Here is a 24,411-nt window from a genome sequence, read left to right on the forward strand (position 1 = left end):
TTTGCCATTTTGGAAAACATTTTAAAATAGTTCAAATAGCCAATCTGCAAGCTCACAATGTGTCGATGTAGATCGGGTAGTTGTACTATTTTAAAATGTTTCTAAATATTACAAAATATGGCGAATATATTCAGGGATAAGGGTTAAGGCGCACCACAGGCTATGGGTGGCGTGCAAGATAGGCCCTAAGCCCTACTGTATATTCTGATAGTAATCATTGCTATGGAGTGTTTATTCTGTAACAGTGTCCATGTCTTCTACAGCTCTTTATTAGATCACAATGTGTTGCGCTGCAATACGTTGCTTGTAGATCTGCTATTTTCGGCTATCAGCTGAGTATCAGAACAGGCATTTCAACTCCATGTAAAATAACTGTTAGTCGACTAAATCAACTGCAGTCTTGTGGTATTTATAGTTAGTCGACTAAAAGTAAACCAAAACTAATGTCAGCTCAGCTGAGTAAAATTTTATTCAAAATACTATCATGGCTAAAACGGTAAACCTAATAAAATGTTGCTGTCAAAAACCAACATTAGCGCACGCTTGCGTAGCCGCGCACGCACACACACACACACACACACACACACACACACACACTCAGTGTGTGTGAACGTGTTGTCCAACGTCACACGATACACCGCCCTTTTAACTGGTCACAGCACCGCTTGCCCTTTGACACCTGACCTCTGACCCCTCATAAAGCCACTTTGTAGCAGCAGTAACTTTAAGCGGTGTCATCATCAGTGGAGAGCAGCAGGCCGGGGTCACGCATGAACGCTTCACGGTTTAGAATGACACTCCCGACAAAACACATCACAGCTGCTTCCTTCCCATGTGATATGAATCATATGATATCCTCCCTGTTGGGGCGCAGTGTTGATATTGTACAGCAAATATTGATTTGGTTTTTAGTCATAGACCTTTTAGAATGAAATGCCATTTAGTTTTTAGTCATGTTTTAGTCTCCTTGATGGTGCCTGACACACATTTCAGGACCAGAGGAGATTGTGCGTTCGCCGTGGCCGGACCCAACCTCTGGAACGCCCTGCCACTCCATGTTCGCTCTGCTCGGTTTTCAAATCCCTATTAAAGACTAATTTTTACTCTATCGCTTTTAATACATTTTGCTCTCTGACACCTTGAAATAATGCTTTTCCTTCCTTTTTTCTATATTCTATCCCCTTTTTCTGTTTTCCTCGGTGTATGTTATTATGCTCTGTAATGTGAAGCACTTTGGTTCGACCTCGGTCATTGTAAATGTGCTATACAAATACAGTTTGATTTGATTTGATCTGAAATGTGTTAGTTTTAGGCTATAGTAAAGAAAGTGCTCATAAATTGTCATAATGTAATGTGTGCTTCAAATGAGGACATTTTGAACATTATAGAACATGACATAACATGTCCTAAATATCCTAAGATTTTCACCCTGTTTTGTTGTTACCAAAAGTATTAACAAGAAGCTTGTGACTAAATAATAACCATTATTGGATCCACAGCAACACGTTTTTCCCCTGCATTTCCTGAAAAGTAACAGTTTTGGACAAAAAAAAAGAAGAAAAAACGTTTTTCTTTTTTTATAATATTTGTACATTTAAAAACTGTGTACATTGGTGACTATAATATAATATATACTGTATATACTATATATAATATAAACTATAATCTAGCTGATCTTGAAGCCTACAAAAACGTACATTTTTCAGCTAGTCAACCAACGAGGTCAATTAGTGGTTTTACTAGTCGACTAGTTGCTTAAAGCCCTACCCGACAGCAATAATTCTGACCCTGTGTCCGTCCTCTGTCCCCTCCAGGCTCCTTTGAGGACCGGGCGTCCATCGACGGGGCCACGGTGACCCTGCACAGGGTGACCCAGACGGACGCGGGCGAGTACCGCTGTGAGATCAGCGCCCCGCTGGACTCGGTCAGCCTGGGGGAGACCAACGTCACGCTCAGAGTCCTGGGTACGTCTTATATCCCATTTTGACGATGGGAACGATTCTACAAATGTCTTCTAAATACTGACAGTTTTCTGAAAAACCCTCTGTTTCCATGTCAGTGGTTCTCAAACTATTCCATGTCAAGGACCCCCAAAGATATATGAAATTGGCCGCCGACCCCCGTCTGAAAATATGTTGTTTCAGGGACCCTCCCAGAAGCAAAGATTTGAGTTAAAAATGTTCGCTCTGAAAGAATATATAAAGGTTTGCACCCCATTTTCACGAATTTTCAAAAATAGCAGACCTACAAGCTCGTAGCGCGGCATTCGGTGCCGCGCTATGAGCTTGTTGATCTGCTATTTTTCAATAGCTTAAGTATAACATAATGGTTAAAACACCAACAGGGGTTCCCGCCCAAAATGGGATATAGCAGTGGTTCCCAAACGTTTTTGTGTGAAGGACCCCCAAATTGACACTAATCTGCCCGTGGACCCCCAGTTGAAGAGATAATGCCAGGGCCCATTTGTTTCCATTTGTACACTCTCAGAGTTACAGACCCACAACAAGGGTCAATTTGGTTCCTAACTATCATTTAGCTGGAACCCCCTCAAGGACCCCATTTTGGGAACCACTGTTGTATAGCATATCCCATCGTCACTGGGCCCTGGGTCTGTTTAACGGTCTAACCCCTACAGACAATGTCTAGCTCATTGAGACCTGGAACTCATCTGTGTCACTTTAGATTTTAACCACAGACATTAACCAGTATTTTATACTTTCCTAATTCCTATGTATTAGGATATATGGACCCCCATTTAATGCCATCGATAAGTTACCTCTGGGACCCCTAACTACAGTCGCCGTTTTCATCTCGTTTTTATTTAGTTTTGGTCAGTAGTCCGGCGAACATTCTTTGTCATAGTTTTAGACAGTCGACGAAATCAACACCGTCTCTCCGCCCCGCCCCTGCAGTGCCCCCTCACACCCCGCAGTGTGAGATCCCCACCACTGCGGTGACGGGCTCCGTGGTGCAGCTGCGCTGCAGGGACCACCAGAGCGTCCCCCCGGCCACGTACGTGTGGTTCAAGGACAACAAGCAGCTGAAGACGCCGCGCCAGGGCCAGCCCAACGCCACGTACGCTATCAACGCACACACCGGAGTGCTGGTGAGTCAATGTCATCCATAATACAATGGTGCTAAGTACCATGTGCTCAAGTGCCACTTCACCCCTTTTTGCAACCAGATGTTATCTCTCTAGGTCGTCCTCCAGTCATGCCGGTTCTCCATATACGTCTGGCCAGCTCGTTGGTGCTTTGCGCTCCTGCGTCCGTTCTTGAGTACAACCACACATATCATGTTAATGTGGGGCGTCCTCGTGACCGGTGCCCGTGTGTTGGTTCCCACAGCACTGCTTTGCTGGCTTGCAGGTCCATGGTGTCTTTGGCAGTGCCCTGCTAGTCTCATTCTTCAGGCTGCTGTTTTCTGGCTCGCCCTATTTTCTGGCTCAGATGTTATTTTAATGATGTTTAGGACACAAGAAACACTTTCCTGGTGTTTTTTTATGTGTGTAATTAATGTGTGTTTTTTAGATATTTTAGTATTCCTTCCTGGGCTACATGTTGTCACACCTCCACGTAATCCCCCCCCCCCCCCACACACACACACACACACACACACACACACACACACACACACACACACACACACACACACACACACACACTCCACAAGGAGGAGCAGTGCACCAAAGCAGTATGGTCATTGTAGGAATTCAGCAATCCAGTCAAACACAACAGACTTCATTGTTATTCTGGCCATAGGGATCAAATTTCAAATTGTGCTACTTTTATCTACTACAAATACTATTAGCATTGGGTTACTGCAGTTTCTTCCAGTGCTGACCTGTCCCTTTAAAGGGATATCTCACTTCCAAACATGTTTGGAGTCATTTTTATCTACTACTACTCTGGCTTTAGTTTTTTCACCTTGAACACATTTTAAGTCTCTCTCTCTCTCTCTCTCTCTCTCTCTCTCTCTCAGGAGTTCAAGGCGGTGTCAAAGGAAGACAGCGGTCAATATCGATGTCAGTCCTCTAACGACGTGGGTCCCCCCAAGATGTGTGAGGGAAACCACTTGGCCATAGGTGAGTGACTCTCTCTCTCTCTGGGTGTGTGTGTTTGTGCGTGTGTGTGTGTGTGTGTGTGTGTGTTTGTGTGTGTATTACTATACTTGTGAGGACCGATATGTCCCCATAAGCATGAGCCTTGCCACATGCGTGTGTGCGGGCACATGGTGCGCGTTCAAGTCAGTTCAATTGAATTATCTTACGGTGCCAAATCACAACACGTTGCGGTGCTTTTCTCGACGGTGGGAAGGGAAAACTCCCCTTTTACAGGAAGAGACCTCGAGCACAACCAGACTCTGGGTGGGCTGCCATCTGCCCTGACACAGAGAGAGAGAGAGAGAGAGAGAGAGAGAGAGAGAGAGAGAGGACAGACTGACTGACTGACTGCATGACTATGCCTTCCGCCTGGTGGAGACAAAAAGAGAGACAGGGACACAAGGTGGACAACAGCAACAAACCATGGATCTACAGCAGAGAGATCCACCATCATTATCCATGAGAGCTTAATGTGGAACTAGAAAGCACCAAAGCTCTGCGGAAGAGGTCCAAAAGGTTGAGCCAGTGACATGGATTGATACAGGGACATGCAGTACTGTAGGAATGCTCACAGACAGAGAAGGAGAGAGGAGATACAGGGACATGCAGTACTGTAGGAATGCTCACAGACAGAGAAGGAGAGAGGAGACGGATTGATACAGGGACATGCAGTACTGTAGGAATGCTCACAGACAGAGAAGGAGAGAGGAGATACAGGGACATGCAGTACTGTAGGAATGCTCACAGACAGAGAAGGAGAGAGGAGACGGATTGATACAGGGACATGCAGTACTGTAGGAATGCTCACAGACAGAGAAGGAGAGAGGAGATACAGGGACATGCAGTACTGTAGGAATGCTCACAGACAGAGAAGGAGAGAGGAGATACAGGGACATGCAGTACTGTAGGAATGCTCACAGACAGAGAAGGAGAGAGGAGACGGGAGGAAAGCTGGGAGAGAATTCGTCAAAAATCATGAATAAGATTGTGCCCTCGGTGACAAGTTTTTCATTTTTGGTGTTAGGTGTGGGCATAAGGTTTGACTCAAAAAGGACCATGTTTAGCCTCATCTTCAATGCACTTGCAGTCTTGCACAGTTGAGTGATCCTCTGAAACAAACCTGGCTTGTCATGACGTGAATTCACAGTGTTCCATTGGTCACATTGCCCAGCATTATTATTTGTTTTGCCCTGGCCCCCTGGGTGATAAACAGCACCAGCCCTAGGGTCTGGCAGTGGTAAATGCCACCGCGTGCTGAGCTGTCACTTGTGAGCGACCTCACTGTTGAAGAGGATGTCGGCGCATCAAACATGGCCGTTATGGATCAAAAACGTTGTAGCTCGAGACCCAAAAGAGAAATTAGACGTTTGCCCGGGACCCGAGCTAGTGAAAATAGCAGATCTCCAAGCTCACTAATGTGTCACGAAGCCCTGCGTTGTGAGCTTGTAGCTTGGCTATTTTCACTACTTCTTAAACATTTTGTTTTCTAATTTATGGAATTTTTGAGGGTCGATAGCCCCTCCTACGTATGTCCAGCTTTTAGTGTGCAGTGCACAAATGTTGACCTACCTGTACACAAATCTGAAATTCCATTGACAATGAATGGACAATGTTGAGTGTAACACAAACATTGAAGACAAAGGTGCGGACTCAAATTCTGATTGGCCGGAATGAGATGATGTATGATGTACGGTGATAAGATCGTCCGTCACTTCACACGGGTGTGATTTTTATTTTATCTTCATGAAATTACTGAAAATAACCATTGCATTTGTTTTGAATTGATGAAAATGTTAGCTTTTTTGGGGCGTATGTTTTTTGAAAATAATGAACAAACATGGGCCGATGCCGATGTGTGGATGCTATATGGTTAGAGGCTATTTTGCTGATTTCACAGATATGATTTATATTTTGACCTTTGCTGTGCCTTGGACAGACCAAAACATTTTGAAAACCACCCAAAAGAAATCCACCGTCGGCCTCTGCAACCATCCTCGCATGACAATCGATGTGCTTCGAGTCTGTTCCCGAAAACGCTAATGCTATTTGCTTTTTCATTCTTGCTCACTGCGTACTCTGTCATATTTACACGTGAAACGATGCACCCATGCAGCCTAATGAGGCGTGGAGAAGGCTCGCTCCTCTGCCATTTGTCTTGCTGCCTGCTCGGTGGCACGGACGCTAACTCAGAGCAAAGCAGTGCTTCTCAAAGTGGGGAGTGGGCTCTTGAAAAGGGGGTCCCAGAGGGTCACCCGCCAAATGATAATGATGGATAGCAGTGTTGCAACCTTTGGTAACTTCAAACTTCGTTTTAACCATGAAACATTCATCGAAAACACCCCGTCCTTTTTTATGGTGACTGATACTGCTCTCTCAATACGTGCGGTGCATGTTTCTTTTCTTAATATAAACAATAAATTAAAATGGGGGTTAGGGTTTGTATAGGAAGGCATATAGGAAGGCAGCTAAAATAAATATCAAATATCTAAATACTGAATCAAGCAATGTAAAAAAACACTGTCTGGGGTGCTCACATAGCCTAGCGTTGCGATACTAATATACCACTGCGCTGCCTGGGGGCAATAATGGAGTGCAGGCAGATGAAGTCTGGCTATGCCAGGCTAGCTCACATATTCTCGCCGGAATAGATGATTAAATGACCTTTTTCTTTTTTCAGGGGCGCTAGCCTCTCCTATATCCAGCTTTTGGTGTATGTGCACAAACTTGGTCCTACACAAACTCCCATTAAATTCCCATTGACAATGAATGGACAATTTTACGTCATAGTGTCTGAGCAATTAGACATAGTCTTTTATTTTACGTCATGATGTTGTACGATGATAAAAGCGACCCTCACTTCACACGTGTGTGATTCTTTTATATATCACCCATTCTTGAGATAAGGGACAAAACTTTTTTCAAACTGGATTTTTTTTTTTTTTAAGATACATTCAAATCAAATAGATGTATTTGTAGACACAGGTCTCAACTACCAATCTTGAGAAGGAACAGGTTTTTCGCATAACATTTCTTTCTAAAATGGGACATTTATGCACTTAATACCTGATTCATGTCAACTCCGTCAGACACACTAAAATCCCTTTTAATTGAATTTTATCATTTTAACAATAATATAAAGTCCTCAGTTATCTTATAATGGCTTTCAGTAATCAAGTTAAGTAATACAAATCTTTTAATATTATTTTGTTCCAATATCACACTATTATGAAATATCCAATTTCTCAAAACCGTCATTTCAACCTTTATTTTCAATATTATAACATGAAAACCATGTAAAAAAAAAAAAAATCATCATTACGTATCATTTCAGTTGGTGTTTCAATACATAAGCACAAAAGATTTGACAGCGAATTTTCTATTTCTTTGGAAATTAACAAAAACATCACGGGACGAACGTCTGACGGAGTTGACGAACATCTGACGGAGTTGACAAGTTTAACTGATTTAGGTTCTAGACCACCTAGGATCTTGATTCTGGTGACTAATCCCACATTTTCAAGGATGAGGAATACAGTGGTACTATTTAGATTTGCCCTGTGAACATGGCAGCCATTTTTCAAAATGGCCGCCAACTTTCTGTTATTTCCCAATAACTCAAGTTCTACACCACCTAGGATCTTGATTCTGGTGACTAATCATACATTTTCAAGGATGTGGGATACATTGGTACTATTTAGATTTGTCCTGTGACCATGGTAGACATTTTTCAAAATGGCCGCCAACTTTCTGTTATTTCCCAATAACTCAAGTTCTACACCACCTAGGATCTTGATTCTGGTGACTAATCATACATTTTCAAGGGTGAGGAATACAGTTGTACTATTTAGATTTATCCTGTGACCATGGATGGTAGACATTTTCAAAAATGGTGGACCTGCTATTATTTTACCAATTTACTCAGGGAATATTATCAGAATAATATAAAATCTGTGAATACATTTCTTACCAAGAATTTTCTTCACCAATGTTTGTAAAGGTGTCTACTAACATATCCCACATTGGTTTCTATTTGACCACCCTAGGGGCATGTTTGACAGCTGCTGAAAGTTGGGTACCATCAACAACCAATATAAGGCTAAATGTTCTAAATTTCATTATGCTTTAAGTAGCATGTGGCATGTCAAACTAGGGGCTTTTCATGATTCTGGATCCATTCCAAGCATTAGTTTTGCACAAAAAACACTACGTTGGCTAAAAACGGCCATAGCCATCATCACAGATGTGATGAGGTCAGCACATGTCGGCACATTTGGGCAAGTGGCTATGGCCAAACTAGGGGGTCTATGGCCAAACTAGGGGTCAAACTCCTTGGGCTAAATTCGGTGAGGTGAACAGTGAGCAGTGAACAGTGAGCGAAAGACTGAAGACAGAAGATTTGGCTTCAGGACCATCAGGCAGGATGTGCAGACACTGAAGGCATCAGTGTCTTTCTCTGTGTCCCCAGCATGTCAACCAAAGCAATGTTACCAAATCAAAGGAGCCTTCACCTCATGTCACCTGGGGCTGGGTGAGCAATCGTATCCTGTATCTAAACTCACAACTAAATACAGACACTTGGCCAGACTGCCGTTTGAAAGGGTCAAACCACTCATCCTGATTGGGGAAGACCACCCCACCTAATCACACCAACCGAACAAGTGAGGTTGGGGCCTCCAGGTGGGCCAGCAGCCATCTGCACAAGACTGGGCTGGACCCTGCAGGAAAGCAATCTCCAGCCAATACAATGTAAGTTGACTATAACAGAGCCCCAGAACACAGAGCTCAGGAGAAGGATGGAGAAACACTGGCAGGAGGCCACCAAGATACAATGCCCCAGAGACCCAGAGTGTGCCACCACTGGCAGTAAGGAGATCAACTGCTGCAGCAAATATGTCATGAAAGGCAAGTCTCCACCAAAAAAAACCCTGAACCTAATCGGGGTGTCAAGAGACCAAAGTTTCTCCCCCACAGTTCCCTGCAGTGGCCAGTGAAGTCAAACTGTGCATCTGTACCTGAAAGGGGCAAGTCAAAGGCCAGAAAGCCCACCTCCTTTTAATGTCCTGTCAGTAGAAACTCAACCTGCACCTGAAATAAGCCCTTACCTCTCCCAGAGAAAGTTCATCCTTGAAAATGTAATGATTAGTCGCCAGAATCAAGATCCTTGGTGGTCTAAAACTTGAGTTATTGGTAAAATAACAGCAGGTTGGTGGTCATTTTGAAAAACAATGGCTGCCATGGTCACAGGACAAATCTAAATAGTACCACTGTATTTCTCATCTTTTAAAATGTATGATTAGTCGCCAAAATCAAGATCCTAGGTGGTCTAAAACTTGAGTTATTGTAAAATAACAGCAAGTGGCGGCCATTTTGAAACAAAATGGCTGCTATGGTCACAGGACAAATCTAAATATTACCAATGTACCCCACATCCTTGAAAATGTATGATTTGTCACCAGAATCAAGATCCTAGGTGGTGTAGAACTTGAGTTATTGTAAAATAACAGCAGGTGGCGGCCATTTTGAAAAATGGCTGCCATGGTCACAGGGAAAGTCTAAATTGTACCACTGTATCCCTCATCCTTGAAAATGAGGTCTTAGTCACCAGAATCAAGATCCTAGGTGGTGTAGAACTTGAGTTATTGTAAAATAACATCAGGTGGCGGCTCTTTTGTAATATGGCTGCCATGGTCACCACGAGACAAATCTGTGATGGCCCCATAGCCAAAAATGTTCCTTAAGGCATGCTCTAACTGTGTGCCAAATTAGAATACTGCCCATTATTCAAAAACAATAATTTTATTGTTTTAGGAACACTTTTGTCAACTCCGTCAGATACACGTCAACTCCGTCAGACACAAAATCTGACGGAGTTGACGTCTGACGGAGTTGACAAAATGGCATTTGTTTTCATCTTAACCCTCTTTCGTACAATGTAGCCATTTTGTTTTTGCTTAATTTTGTTAGCTAAACCTAACCCCTAAACTAAAATAATAAACATTATTTTGGAATTCTTAACAAAGATCATAATAATGTCCTGACGGAGTTGACATGTAAAAGCTGTGACCACATTGTTATCAACATTGTTTGTTTAAAATATCAAACAATTGAATGCTTGTCAGACCAGGTACTCCACTGTTGCAACAAATATAAATGGGACTTGGAAAAGGAGTCTTCAGGCTAAATCTGTCGACAATATTTTCTGATTAATTTAAGACTTTTAAAAAAACCTGACGGAGTTGACGGAGACGTGGGACGAACATTTGATATGAGATATTTAATAGAAAATATAAATTAAAATTAACTGTGTATATTATTTGCTATGTTGTTGACAATCTACTTTAATTTAGTATGTATATTTATGTGATTGTGACAGTATTAGACACTTTTTTGGCAGTTTGAAATTGTGGCCACTTGCTGGGGACAGGCTAAATACAGGCCTTTTTGGGTACAGGGCCTGCTTTTAACTAATTCAGATGGAATATGAAAACAATTATAATGAAATTAAGGGCATAATAATACACAACTGTATTACACTTAACTTTGCAAGTGCTTTTATTTTTATGAATTAATTTATTTTTTACATAAAATAAGGCTCTTATGTGTGGGACATGTTTTTTCCACTTTTGTCCCTCATCTCAAGAATGAGTGATATATATTATATATATATATATATATATATATATATATATATATATATATATATATATATATATATATCCCTTTAAAAAACATTCTGGGCGGGAACCCCTTTTGGTGTTTTAACTAAGCATTATGTTGTACTTTAGCTATTGGAAAATAGCGATTAGAAAAATCGCGAAATGCGGCACAAATCTTTGAATATATATTCTTTCAGAGCGAATGTTTATTTTTAAATTTTGATGTCGGGTCTCGGAATAAGTAAATAACTGAATGCCTATACATTGTGAATTGTAATGGTCTCCTCTTGTTGTCTTCCCTCCCCCCCCCTCCAGAGGACGTGAACGTAGCGGCGGTGGTGGCGGTGGTGGTGGTCATCTGTCTGGTGGTGGTCATCTGTGGCTGTGGCGGCTACGTCCTGCACCGCAATGGCTTCTTCAGCCGTGAGTATATAGGCCTGCCTGCTCTATACGAGTCTATACCGGTTTGATCTGCTCAGTAACGCCGCATATGAAGCGTTATAATTGGCATTATGATGCATTACGGGGCACAGCAGTGGCACCATTTGATGGTACCACACAGATTCAAATTAATGTTTGGTGAATCATGACAAAAAAGACATTATTATTATTATTATTATTCACCAGTCATGATGATTCACTCATTGTGTGACCCAGCATTGGCCTATTAATTAGCCCATTCTGACCTGAGATCAGATTCTGAAAATGACTTCTACACGCTGACAGTTTTCTGAAAAAGCTATGTTTCTGACCTGAGATCAGATTCTAAAAAGCTGTTTCTATGTCAGTGGTTCTTCGATTTAAAAAAAATTGCAGATGTACAAGCTCATAGCGCGCCACTCGGTGGCGTGCTATGAGCTTGTACATCTGCTATTTTTCAATAGCTAAAGCATAACATAATGCTAACACCAAAAGGGGTTCCCGCCCAACATGGGTTAGATGATTCAGGTGCGCTGCCTTCGGCTGTCAGTTATTGATAGCAGCGCTCATTATAAAAGAACAGACCGATCAGAATCAATCATTCAACCGAGCCATTTAATTAAGTGTGATTTTAAGTCACTATACTCAACTGTGTGGTTGGTGTAGGCAACTATCCAGCCATCCATCCATCCCAACCTCAATTGTAATATTCAAAGGACATTGCCAAAACAATTGTGAAATACAGACAGTCAAGACTGTATCTGTGTAAACGGATAGCAATTTCTCAAGGTTTTGCAGAACTCTCTGTGTCTCTCTCTCTCTGTCTGTCTGTCTGTCTGTCTGTCTGTCTGTCTGTCTGTCTGTCTGTCTGTCTGTCTGTCTGTCTGTCTGTCTGTCTGTCTGTCTGTCTGTCTGTCTGTCTGTCTGTCTGTCTGTCTGTCTGTCTGTCTGTCTGTCTGTCTGTCTGTCTGTCTGTCTGTCTGTCTGTCTGTCTGTGTGTCTCTCTCTCTCTCTCTCTCTCCTCTCTCTCTCTCTCTCTCTCTCTCTCTCTCTCTCTCTCTCTCTCTCTCTCTCTCTCTCTCTCTCTCCCTGCAGTGTGGTAGTTTTAGTTTTCATATGGTTGTTTGCTAGTTGTGTGCTCATTCATCAGGGAGGCCGGTCGCGTTCCCCGGCCGCAGACGACCTCTGTGAATTGATTCTGTTGGATCAGATGTCTTTGTCCTGCAATAACATAACTGTGACTTTTCTTTCTGGCTTCTGTTCTTCTTTAACCGTCTGTCTGTCTGTCTGTCTGTCCGTCCATCCATCCGTCCGTCCGTCCGTCCGTCCGTCCATCCAGGACACAGAGGAAGGTAAGATATCGTTTTGTGTTGAAAACTGACATCTTTAATGTCGGTGGTTCTCAAACTGTGGTCCGGTTTGTGGGGCGTCACGTTCCCCCCCGAAAAGCACGTACAGTACACGAAACGGGTCGGTGGTCATTATGGAGAAATCACACCCTGACAGGATGATTAAACACTGAGACGAAGTCCAGGTCTTTAACGCATTTTGGACTGAGGTCGATTAAAAAAAAGGCTTCTAAATCCTAACAATTCTCTGAAAAGCCCATGTTTCTATGTCAGTGGTGCTCAACCTTTTTCATGTTCATGTTCTCTATTGGGCCACGGACCCCCATCTCAAAATATGTAGTTCCAGGGACCCCCCAGAAGCCAATATTTTAGTTAAAAATGTTCGCTCTGAAATATATATTCAATGATTTGCGCCACATTTTAACGATTTTTCAGAAATAGCAGACCTACAAGCTCGTAGCGCGGCACTCAGTGGCGCGCTATGAGCTTGTAGATCTGCTATTTTTCAATAGCTAAATTATAACATAATGTTTAAAACACCAAAAGGGGCTCCCGCCCAAAATGGATTAATCATCCTGAAGGGATTCTATTTCTCGATAATGACCGCCGACCCGTTTATTAGCCCGCTTATTACACGCCTACTTAATAAAAAAATTAATACATTGACCCAAAAGTAACAACAAAACAAGGTATTTCCTTGCTCACAGTAATGAAAGTATTCCATCAGTGTTGCGTCCGGACCGTCTGCCCAGCTGCAGCATAGTCACCTCGAAAAGCAAGGAGGCGTTGATCAAATAGAATACATTTTCGATTACTGCGTCTATTTCTCGCTTCAGGCGTTCTCAAAAACGTTCTTGAGAGCAACGTTATAGTTGTAAATGACATTGTGGGTGTGTTTACATGGCTGTCATGTTGGATATATACGGCATTAATTCCAATCATGTTTGTGTGTTATAGGCTTGACGGCATTACAAAAATGACTAAAAAGAATCCTTCGGTGTTGCGTCATCGTGAACGCAGGCAATGTTTCTATTCTAACCCATTCTCAACGGGAACCCATTTTAGTGTTAGCATCATGTTATGTTTTAGCTATTGAAAAATAGCAGATCTACAAGCTCATTGCGCGCCACAGAATGGCGCGCTACGAGCTTGTAGGTCTGCTATTTTTGAAAACTCGAAGAACGACTGACATTTTTTAAATCTGATCTCAGGTCAGAATGGGTTAATCAGACCAGTGTGTGTCCAGTGGAAACCTCGTATGAATCTGATCTCAGGTCAGAATGGGTTAATCAATGAGGGGCGCTCCACTGCCAACGTTGCATTTGATGACAGCGTACAACCTCTATACATTTTCCATGGTTCTTTTATTTTCTTTTTGTGACGCTGTCACACGTCACAACAAAATGTAACGTCTCAACTCCTGATTAGCATATAGTAGGCATAGGGGTTGAAGTGGTTAAGCTGATATTGATGATATTGAACTCCCCCCAATGACCCCTGGGGGTCCTCGGACCACACTTTAAGAACCACTGGTGGGACTAACGTTTGCACAGTGTGTGTGTGTGTGTGTGTGTGTGTGTGTGTGTGTGTGTGTGTGTGTGTGATGTGCCCGCGTGATGTGCAAGTGTGCATGCGTGCTTGCTTGTGCGCTCATGCGTGCATACTGTAGTGAGTCAGGATTGATGTGCCCTCCTCCAAACTAGCAGATCCACAAGCTCACAACATCTCGCTTCGTGGTGTGTTGTGAGTTGTAGATCTGCTATTTTGCAAGAAACCGGCACACGTAATTGTGTGCCGGTTTCTTGCAAAATAGCAAGATCCTAAGCTTGAGGCTAAGGATGTCCTCACAACTATAGTAATACAAACGTATGTGTGTGCGAGCGTGTGCGTGCGTGGGATTCCTACTCATCCATCATGACAGACAACAGCATGTGCACAAAGAGTGGGCATCGTTTTTGTCGTGCTGCTAAACCCATGTCACTTCAGTCACACTCACACAGACGGTACAAGACAGAAGGCTTAAAAAAAAAAGTCAAAAAGCTCCGTTTTACTTTTCAAGTATAGAAGGTAGATTGAAAGTGTGAAGACGGAATGCTTTGTTATTGTCAGTCGCCGTTGATAAGGGAACAAAATGACACTGTGTGTGGGTGTATCTCACATGGGAACCAGTGAGATACTCTTCATGTGACCACCGCGCTCTGACTGTAGGTGCGCTACCCGTTCAAAACATATACAAAATAACGGTAGTGGGTCGCACACAGCAAGACTTCAGTTCAAATTGTTTATTTCATATTTGAACAGGGACAAACGTTTCGGCTATCCAGCCTTCATCAGTGTGGAGTGTGACTGAATGTAGGTTCCTTTTAAAGGACTGGTGAAAATCACCGAAATTTTGAAAAAAAAAGTTAGCCTCGTTTCTCATCATTTTGGACCGTGGGCTATAGCCCATATCGTACGGCATACTATAGCTCGCAGTTTTTCATCATTTTTGAAGATTTGAAAAAAAATGACGAAATGACAAAAACGATGGGTTATAGCCCATGTTTTTTGAAATTTTGAAAAAAAAAGTTATCCTCGTTTCTCATCATTTTGGACCGTGGGCTATAGCCCATATCGTACGGCATACTATAGCGCGCCGTTTTTCATCATTTTTGAGGATTATGAAAAAATGACAAAAACGATGGGTTATAGCCCATGTTTTTTGAAATTTTGAAAAAAGAAGTTAGCCTCGTTTCTCATCATTTTGGACCGTGGGCTATAGCCCATATCGTACGGCATACTATAGCGCGCAGTTTTTCATCATTCTTGAGGATTTGAAAAAAATGACGAAATGACAAAAACGATGGGTTATAGCCCATGTTTTTTGAAATTTTGAAAAAAAAAGTTAGCCTCGTTTCTCATCATTTTGGACCGTGGGCTATAGCCCATATCGTACGGCATACTATAGCACGCAGTTTTTCATCATTTTTGAGGATTTGAAAAAAAATGACGAAATGACAAAAACGATGGGTTATAGCCCATGTTTTTTGAAATTTTGAAAAAAAAAGTTATCCTCGTTTCTCATCATTTTGGACCATGGGCTATAGCCCATATCGTACGGCATACTATAGCGCGCCGTTTTTCATCATTTTTGAGGATTTAAAAAAAAATGACAAAATGACAAAAACGATGGGTCTATATAAAGACACTTACATACAGTTGACCTGCTCACTTTGTTGTCCACTGTACCTTCCACCCACTTTTGAAATCAATGTTAAAGATTGAAACGATTAAAGTATCTATTTGTTTGCTTATATAGGCCCACGTATGAATAAATATGAAATCAAATCACTGTTTGAAATTATGTCTATACCTAATAATGCAATAGGATATATGAAAAGAACATTTAACATTAATTATACAATTAAATATATATTTACATATTTAAGCTTTTAATCCTTATTCAACATGATAAAAAATAGCTGATCTACAAGCGTACAGCACGTCACAATGTTGTGCGCTTGTAGATTGTCTGTTTTTTAAAACAAAACAAACTGAAAAAAGTTCAAAATCAGGACACAGACGCTGCATAATTGCCAATGCCCGATGCCTTCAAAAAAGCCAAACAGTAGCCCGTATATCGTCCAAAAGCGGATACATCAGGGCTGTACTTATTAGTTGGGTGCCTTCAGATGTGACTCCCGTCTTTTTGTTTCTTGTAAAGATCTGATGCTCATCCCCGCTGAGCTAACTGGACCTGTCAGTGTAGACACTCCTATTTATAGAAACGGAGTGTGAGAGGATGTGACATGAATTTTGATGCGCCAACGGTGAAGCCGCGCAGCAGGAGAGCCCCACAGCACACCGCGACCACACACACACACACGTCTGACCAAGCATCCCTTAATTTAATGCGTTCGTGACGCATTGTGAGCGTGTAGATTTTTTGGTGTTAGTGACCCAACTCCAGAAATCATTCCGCACAGATGTTCCGTGATTTGCGTTTGCCAGGTAGTAGTACGTACATTGTAATGTGTGAGGAGGGCCGTGTTTTTCCAATTACATTGTTATATATATACACTGGATATTGTATAATATCACTTACTGTACCTTTAACCAATTACGCCCCATTTTGTACTTCGACTATGCAAAAATGTCCGACAATCAATTAATTTGATTAGCCGCAGCTGTGTTTACATCGCAGTGTGTAGTCTCAGCCTTATACAGCCTGCCATGTTTTAATCTGCTGTGTTCTTTTTGTATTTTTACCTGAACTGGAAAACAAAACTTCCAAACCAGCCTAGGGTTGCCATGCCCGTTTAAAACTGCTTTTTTGACGAACCGCTGCATGTGACTGGCTACTGCTACTGACAAGACCGCACCCCCCTACATGTGACTGGCTCTCTACTGACAAGACCGCACCCCCCTACATGTGACTGGCTCTCTACTGACAAGACCCCACCCCCCGACATGTGACTGGCTCTCTACTGACAAGACCCCACCCCCCTAATATCAGAGCATGGTGTGCAGTGTAAGTCCTAACGTCACCCATGTACATATCATCGCTGTCGGGTAGAAACCTGGTATGTCCAACACAGCTACTTTTCAGGAAATGGAAGAGGTTCCATTGGATCCAAATGTACTGTAGGTAGTTATTATTTAGTCACAAGCTCTTGTTAATGCTCTTCATTGGTTCAATATTGATGAAATCCGCAGGCCACTTATTTGCCATGATGTAACTTCAAAGGTTGGGCGAGAAATCATTATTTATTATTTATTTTCAGTGTCGTTGAGTAATACAATCACAAAAATCACATCAGAAGATCAGGAAAAGAAAATCTAAAATAATTGCTCCATTAATTAGAAATTGATCATTCGATATATGCTCGTCGTTGATTTTAGATTGTATGCAGGTGAAGAGACCCGGTATTTATTTATTTGTATTGTAATCCCCATCTTAGATCGCCTCATATAAGAACTGTGTTTGAAAAATACACGTCCCGGGCCGTTTCACTCATATGGATATGAAGAATCAGACACGTCCCCAACAATAGGGCAGTTTGTTTATTTTTGGACCACAATTGTGCGAACCCCTTGGAACCAGGGGATGAGCGAGTGTCAGGTCTTGGGTGCTCTATTATTTTTGATTTCTTGTCCAGTTGCACCATGGCAAGGTACCTACCAAACCCAAAGTGGTCTAGCCTTTTAACTTTCACCAAATTGCCAGTCAACATATTGTGAAACTGGAGAGATCTGCTATTTTTGTTACTTTTGTGTGACACTGTAGTGTGACAAAGTAAGTTTAAATATGGAGATGCAAGGTTTCTTCCCAACAGCAACAATATCCAACTCTTTGAAGCCCTCCGATTTGGCCACTGAACCCCCCCCCTCCCCACCCCACCATTGCAGGTCATTCTGGATCTCCCAGTGTCACGGGGTGTCCCACATCAGCAATCAAAACCTGCACACCTGCACCGCCAGAACAGACGACATGTGAGTGAACGAGTGACAGGTGGGGGTGGGGGGGACGAGACGAGACGGGACGGGACGGGACGGAGAGAGCAGACGAAACCAAAGCAAACCAACCAGCAAACATTACGTTACGGCTGCCTTGAGAAACTCTTGTGCACGTGCGTGCGTGCGTGCGTGTGTGTGTGTGTGTGTGCGTGTCACTTCGCTCGGTCGCAGTACTGTATGTGTCACCACTTAAACCCTATTACACTCCATTGACCGTAGTTCCCCAGGGGTCTGTTCATGGCCCCCCTCCTTTTCCCACCACCCCTCCTCTACGCCAGATCTTGAAAATAGACAATCTACAAGCTTGGCTGTAGAAACAGGGTCATGTGGTTAAATGCTTTTCTGTCCATTGTGGCTTGGGGGGGGGGGGAGGTCATTTGTCTTTCTTCACCGAGGTGTGTGTGTGTGTGTGTGTGTGTGTGTGTGTGTGTGTGTGTGTGTGTGTGTGTGTGTGTGTGTGTGTGTGTGTGTGTGATATACATTCATTATGCAGGGTACAGATACAGCATGATGCAGGACACCACAGATCTGTCCTTGTGCGGTGTGTCACAGTGTCCTCTACGTAGGGGGGGGGGGGGGGTGTCAAGCTGTCCCTGCTAAGTGCTTGTGTGTGTGTGTGTGTGTGTGTGTGTGTGTGTGTGTGTGTGTGCGTGTGTGTGTTTTAACAGATCCAATGTCAACTACATCCCTCCACCGCAAGAAGTGAGCGTGAGTACTCTCTCTTTATCTATATCAGTGTCTCTCTGCCTTTCTCTCTCTCTCTCTCTGTCTGTCTCTCTCTCTAAAGATGCATATATATGGACAGTGTTTGCACATACGCAGTGGTGTAAAAAGTACTGTTTTACTTGAGTAAAAGTATCAATACTGCAATGTAGAACTACTCCGTTACAGGTAGAAGTCCCATATGCAAAATGTACAAAGTACAAATGTATCTGCATCAAAATGTACTAAAAGTAAAATATTGCAGAATGTCCCATTTCACTAGTTCAACATCTTTTGAAAATAGCGAGCGGATGATGTCGTTACATCATGTTGTAGTCATTGTTTTGTAGTCATCAGGCCGGAACCCTCAATCTGGAACTTCCTTTCCCTCAAACCGGAAGAATAAAATTCCTTCCAAATAAGATCGTCACTCATCACCCGCTCCCGTCCAGGCTACTTGTAACAGAGTATTTCTATATTGCAGTATGTATACTTTTACTCATGCGAGTACTTCTTTCCACCACTGCATATTATGGCACCGGGTGCAGAAAATGTCCCCAGCGGGTTGCCAATGAAAGGAGGTACAGAGAGAACATGGAACTACACTGGATCCATTGGGACTACACTGGATCCATTGGAACCATAGACTGTATCTACACTACATCCAACTACACTGGATCCATTGGAACCATAGACTGTATCTACACTACATCCAACTACACTGGATCCATTGGAACCATAGACTGTATCTACACTACATCCAACTACACTGGATCCATTGGAACCATAGACTGTATCTACACTACATCCAACTACACTGGATCCATTGGAACACACATTCTTTTTCATTTTCATTCGTTTTTGTATCCATTTCCTGAGACGTAACCGTTTTGGACATACAAGGTTTATCCACCCGACAGTGGCACTGGCACTAACCTTTACCCAAGTGTGCTTTACTCCGCAATGAATTGCTCACGAAATTTGCTGTTGTTCTTTACAAGTGACTCAAACAATTGTTGCAGTGCAAATACAGATAAACACAATGTAATCTCTCTCTCTCTCTCTCTCTCTCTCTCTCTCTTCTCCTCTCTCTCTCTCCCCCTCAGCCCCAGGACTTCAAACATACCCAATCGTTCATGCTGTGAGAAGCAGGTCTTCTTTTGGTTCAGTTTTGCTTTAATGTGCCAACACTGGATTTATTTTTATTCTCCTTCATTTTTCTATTTTTGGACTCAAAAGAAGGAACTTCTTCGCCTCCTCCCCCTCCCCCAGTGCAGACACCATACTGTTGTCAATCTTTTTTTTTTTTTTTTCAAGGACCCCTGTAACTCGAGAGTGCATATGGACCTGTAATGGACCCGGAAGCGTTACAGATCCGTAAGTGTCCATTTGATTTCATTTGTACGCTCACAGAGTTACAGACCCGTAAGGGTCCATTTGATTTCATTTGTACGCTCACAGAGTTACAGACCCGTAAGGGTCCATTTGGTTCTATTTGTACGCTCTCAGAGTTGCAGACCAGTAAGGATGCATTCGGTTGTATTTGTACTCTCAGAGTTACAGACCAATAAGGGTCCATTTGGTTCCATTTGTACACTCTCAGAGTTACAGACCAATAAGTGTCCATTTGCAAAGCGCTCAAGGAACCCTGAGGGTCCCCGGACCCCAACTTTTGAGAAACACTATTGTGGATGGGTAGCGACAAGGGACAAACAGGTCGTCAAGGCTTTAAAAAAAAGTATCCTGTTGTGTTGATGTCTTGCTATTCTGTTGCCATTGAAGTGGGCCTATGAGGTTTACTACACTTAACATGGCACAGGGCCTCCCCCTAGTGTTCAAACGATGAAACTGTTTTGTGTTCCCCCTCGATGAACTGATGACTGGATTTTTATTTTATTTATATTTTCTCACGGAAGAGTGGGCGCCTGACAAGTATGAGCACCTCATCGTTAAATTGCCGATGTTTCCCAAAATATACTAATAAGAATTTGGGGAAATGGTCTGAAGTACATGATTTGAACACATAACAGACTTAAATGTGCCCAAAATGACTGGTTAGCTACAGGTTTTGTGTATAAGTGTAGTAACATTCGGCCTTCAAAGTCAAATGTTCAAGCACGTTCAAATAATCAATTTACATAGCCATTTTCCAAATTCTTAATTTTGTTAAAAGTAAATTATGCCAATTTCACATTGAGATACCCACAATGTTTAGGTGCCCACTCGTCTCCTCTAACCAGAGGGGAGACGCCATTCCACAATCTCCGAATGCTACATACATGGAGACTAGAGACTATGACGGAGGCATTTGAAGATCGTGGGAGGCGAGAGTCTGGTTCGCGGCACTAGAGTAGGTAGGTCTTCCATGTGTCCCTTTTTATTTACTCTCTCTGCAGGCCAAAATTATGAACTACCTACGCGTTCCTTTACCAAAGACTGTCTTTTTATCGAGGAAAAACTCTTTACCTACAGTATTACACACACTATATGCGAGACTCTAGGGAACGCGTTTTCCCGCCGTTAACTTAAAAAGCCATAGGGAACAACATCTTAATTATGCAGCCGTTCGTTCCCACTTCTGCCAGTCAGTATACACACGTGCCATTTATTTACCTCGATGTGACGTCGCCGTTTGGTGGAAACCTTGTATACCGTTCAGGAAATGTAAATGAAATAACCTCTGTTGCAATTAGAGATGTCCCTCCCTTTTGCTCCCGATCCGATTCCGAACATTGGATTTTGAGTATCCGCCGATACCGATTTTTTCCCCCCGATCCGATATTCATATTTGTATAGAACACTATCCATATCACAGCAGTACAACATCCAAGATCACAGACAATATCCAGTCTAATGTCATGATATGGGTAATTATACCCATATACCCATTGATACTAGGGATGGCCCGATCACGTTTTCTTTGCTCCCTTTCTGATTCCGATACTTTGACAATGACGTGATCGGCCCCCGATTTTCGATCACGTGATCAGATCGGGACAACTCTAGTTGCAATGGATCCAATGTAGTTATTGCGAATGCAGTGAGCACTTACTATGAGACCTAGCAGATCATGTCTGTCTGTGTGTCTGTCCGTGTGTCCGTGTGTCTGTCTGTCTGTCTGTCTGTCTGTCTGTCTGTCTGTCCCGCTATCCAAATATGGAGTGTGTTGCATCAGCAATCACTCAGCTCCATATATGGGCTCAAAAGGGGCCAGGTCCACTCAGCTCCATATATGGGCTCAAAAGGGGCCAGGTCCACTCAGCTCCATATATGGGCTCAAAAGGGGCCAGGTCCACTCAGCTCCATATATGGGCACAAAAGGGGCCAGGTCCACATATACAGTAACAGCGGGACAGACAGACAGACAGACAGACAGACAGACATGATCTGCAGGGTCTCAGCTGCGTTCGCTTCCCGCGTTTGCGCGTCTTACTGGTGTAGTTTCATCATTATCATTTATTCAAATTATCATTTATTATGATAATTTTGAAAAAGAAACACAAAAAAGCATTGTGGAGATTGTCATTTATGGTGAAATTGTCCTCCGTCATACCCTTAGGAATTAACTTTTGTTGAGCTGCAACTTCAACGCCACTTAAAACCCTCCATACTTGGTATTTCTCTCTACACAAATCGATTCAGCCAAAACATAGCAGATCTACAACTTCACAACGTGTTGCAATGCAACGCAACGCATTGTGAGCTTGTAGATCTGCTATTTTTTGGCAAATGTTCCTCCCCAGATTAGGAATGCTGGGGGTTCAAGTGGTTGCAACAAAAATGGTGTTGTATGCATATTTTTATTATCGCGATAATATAGTTTATTCGCAATAATCTTTGTCACAATAATCGTGAATATATGAATTTTCATATTGATATTTCTAAAAACCCACAGACGCACTTAACAACTTTTGGGTGACACAGTAGCATGAGGAAGAAGGGCATTACTAAAAAACATAAACATTTGAAATACAGAGATACAAGGTTTCTGCCCAACATAAACGATAAGCAATCTGACAGTATTTTGTAGGGCTGCACAATGTATTGTAAATATGCAGGATTGGATTTTCTGGGTGTTATTTTGCCTGTGCTTTTGATATCCCTACCCTCTGGTCATACTTTTTATTTTATTTATTTTTTATGTCCAGTTGGAAATGTGTTTTTATCCCATGTTTATTTTCTTTGAAACAAAACAAAACATATGTTAATCGTGTTTAACCCTGGTGTTTGGGGTATATTTTCAAAATGTGTCAATTTGACAATTAAAAAAGAAAAGAAAATAGAGACAATCTGCAAAGTGGACGCGTGGCATTGTGAGTTGCGTTGTGACTTTGTAGATGGTCTACTTTCACAATTCCGCGTACAAAGAAGAATAATAGCAAAGAACCCCGTTTGTTTTGTTTTTTGTTTGTTTGTCTGTTTTACAAATCAACAACCCTGCAAATATATGTAAAACGCTATATTGACTAATACAATATGCCGTTTTCATTTTTCTGTTTGTGTGTTTGTTTGTTTGTCTGTCATTGTTGTTTCATAGTATTAGCATTCCCCCAAGCCGTGTTCATTTCACACACGCAATGCAGTACATATCTCAACACTGAGACTATTGCAATGTTTTCTATAGATCAGTGGTTCTCAACCTTTGCAGGCCGTGACCCCCCCAATCCCAATCCCCCAAAATGACATGAATAAATAAATCCTATTTGAACTGAGGGCCCGCACCCTGACAAGCACTTGGAATTGTAGAAGTCGAGGCGTGACATTCAGTTTGACTCGGTTCCACAGATACATTGTGAATACATCTACAGCCAGTGAGCTCGTAGATTGCCTATTTTCAAAAATGTCGCCTCTTTCTTTGACCCGTTTTTATAGTAGTTTGTTGATTACTTTTGATGCAGTAATGGTCTTCTTTCTTGTCTTTTTTCCCTCTTTCTTTGAGGTATTAAAAAGTTCTTAAATTGTGATCCCGACCCACAGGTTGACAACCACTGCTGTAGATAAGGGAGGCGTCTCCGACCGATTTGAGACCAACCCCCATCTCCACCCCCCCCCCCCCCCCCCCTCGCCCTTATGTGAGACCAACCACCACCCCCCGACCCGCCCTAATGTGCCTGCATGGGAAATCTTTTTTATATACCTTGTGCCTTTTTCATTTGGAGTTTATCAGAGTTTATCTGTGGAACTGTCTTTTTTATGTGAAAGGATCTGCCTTAATCGTTTCTCGTCTTTATATTTGGTATATCATGCTACTGTTGTGTCCAATGGAGTGTCTGTTTTTCGACATGAAGTGCGAGTGCATTGCTGAGAGGTTTATTTGAATGACAATGATCAATGATAACATTAAAAAAGGGTTTTATATCAAACTTGTCTGTGTGCTGTGTTAATTTCATTGACTGGTGTCATGGTCATGTTACATGCAGGAAGTACCTGATAGCCCATGTTTTTTGAAATTTTGAAATATAAAAGTTATCCTCGTTTCTCATCATTTTGGACCATGGGCTATAGCCTATATCATACGGCATACTATAGCGCGCCGTATTTCATCATCGCCGCATGGAGACAGAACTCTGCACCATGCATCTCACATGCCTTTGTGGCATAAACATAAAGACAAGGATGTATAAACCGAATGTTGTAGGTTAAAAAATGAGTCAATATAAAAACTGAAACAACAAATCACACTCTT

The 24,411-nt window shown here is 42.3% G+C and overlaps 1 protein-coding gene across 1 annotated transcript in view; it reads left to right on the forward strand.

Moving 5' to 3' along the window:
* jam2a (junctional adhesion molecule 2a) overlaps positions 1-24,088 on the forward strand; it is a 41,750-nt gene extending 17,662 nt beyond the window's left edge. Inside the window, exons 4-9 of the mRNA XM_080758274.1 lie at positions 1,815-1,964; positions 2,913-3,106; positions 3,982-4,084; positions 11,074-11,181; positions 18,692-18,731; positions 19,832-24,088. Of these exons, the coding sequence (XP_080614400.1) occupies positions 1,815-1,964; positions 2,913-3,106; positions 3,982-4,084; positions 11,074-11,181; positions 18,692-18,729 (593 nt within the window). The 3' untranslated portion in view covers positions 18,730-18,731; positions 19,832-24,088. The remainder of the gene's footprint in view (positions 1-1,814; positions 1,965-2,912; positions 3,107-3,981; positions 4,085-11,073; positions 11,182-18,691; positions 18,732-19,831) is intronic.
* Positions 24,089-24,411: the final 323 nt, after the last annotated feature.

This window comes from Protomyctophum bolini (genome assembly GCF_963924005.1).
Source record: "Protomyctophum bolini genome assembly, chromosome: 24".
NCBI classification, from domain to species: Eukaryota; Metazoa; Chordata; class Actinopteri; order Myctophiformes; family Myctophidae; genus Protomyctophum; species Protomyctophum bolini.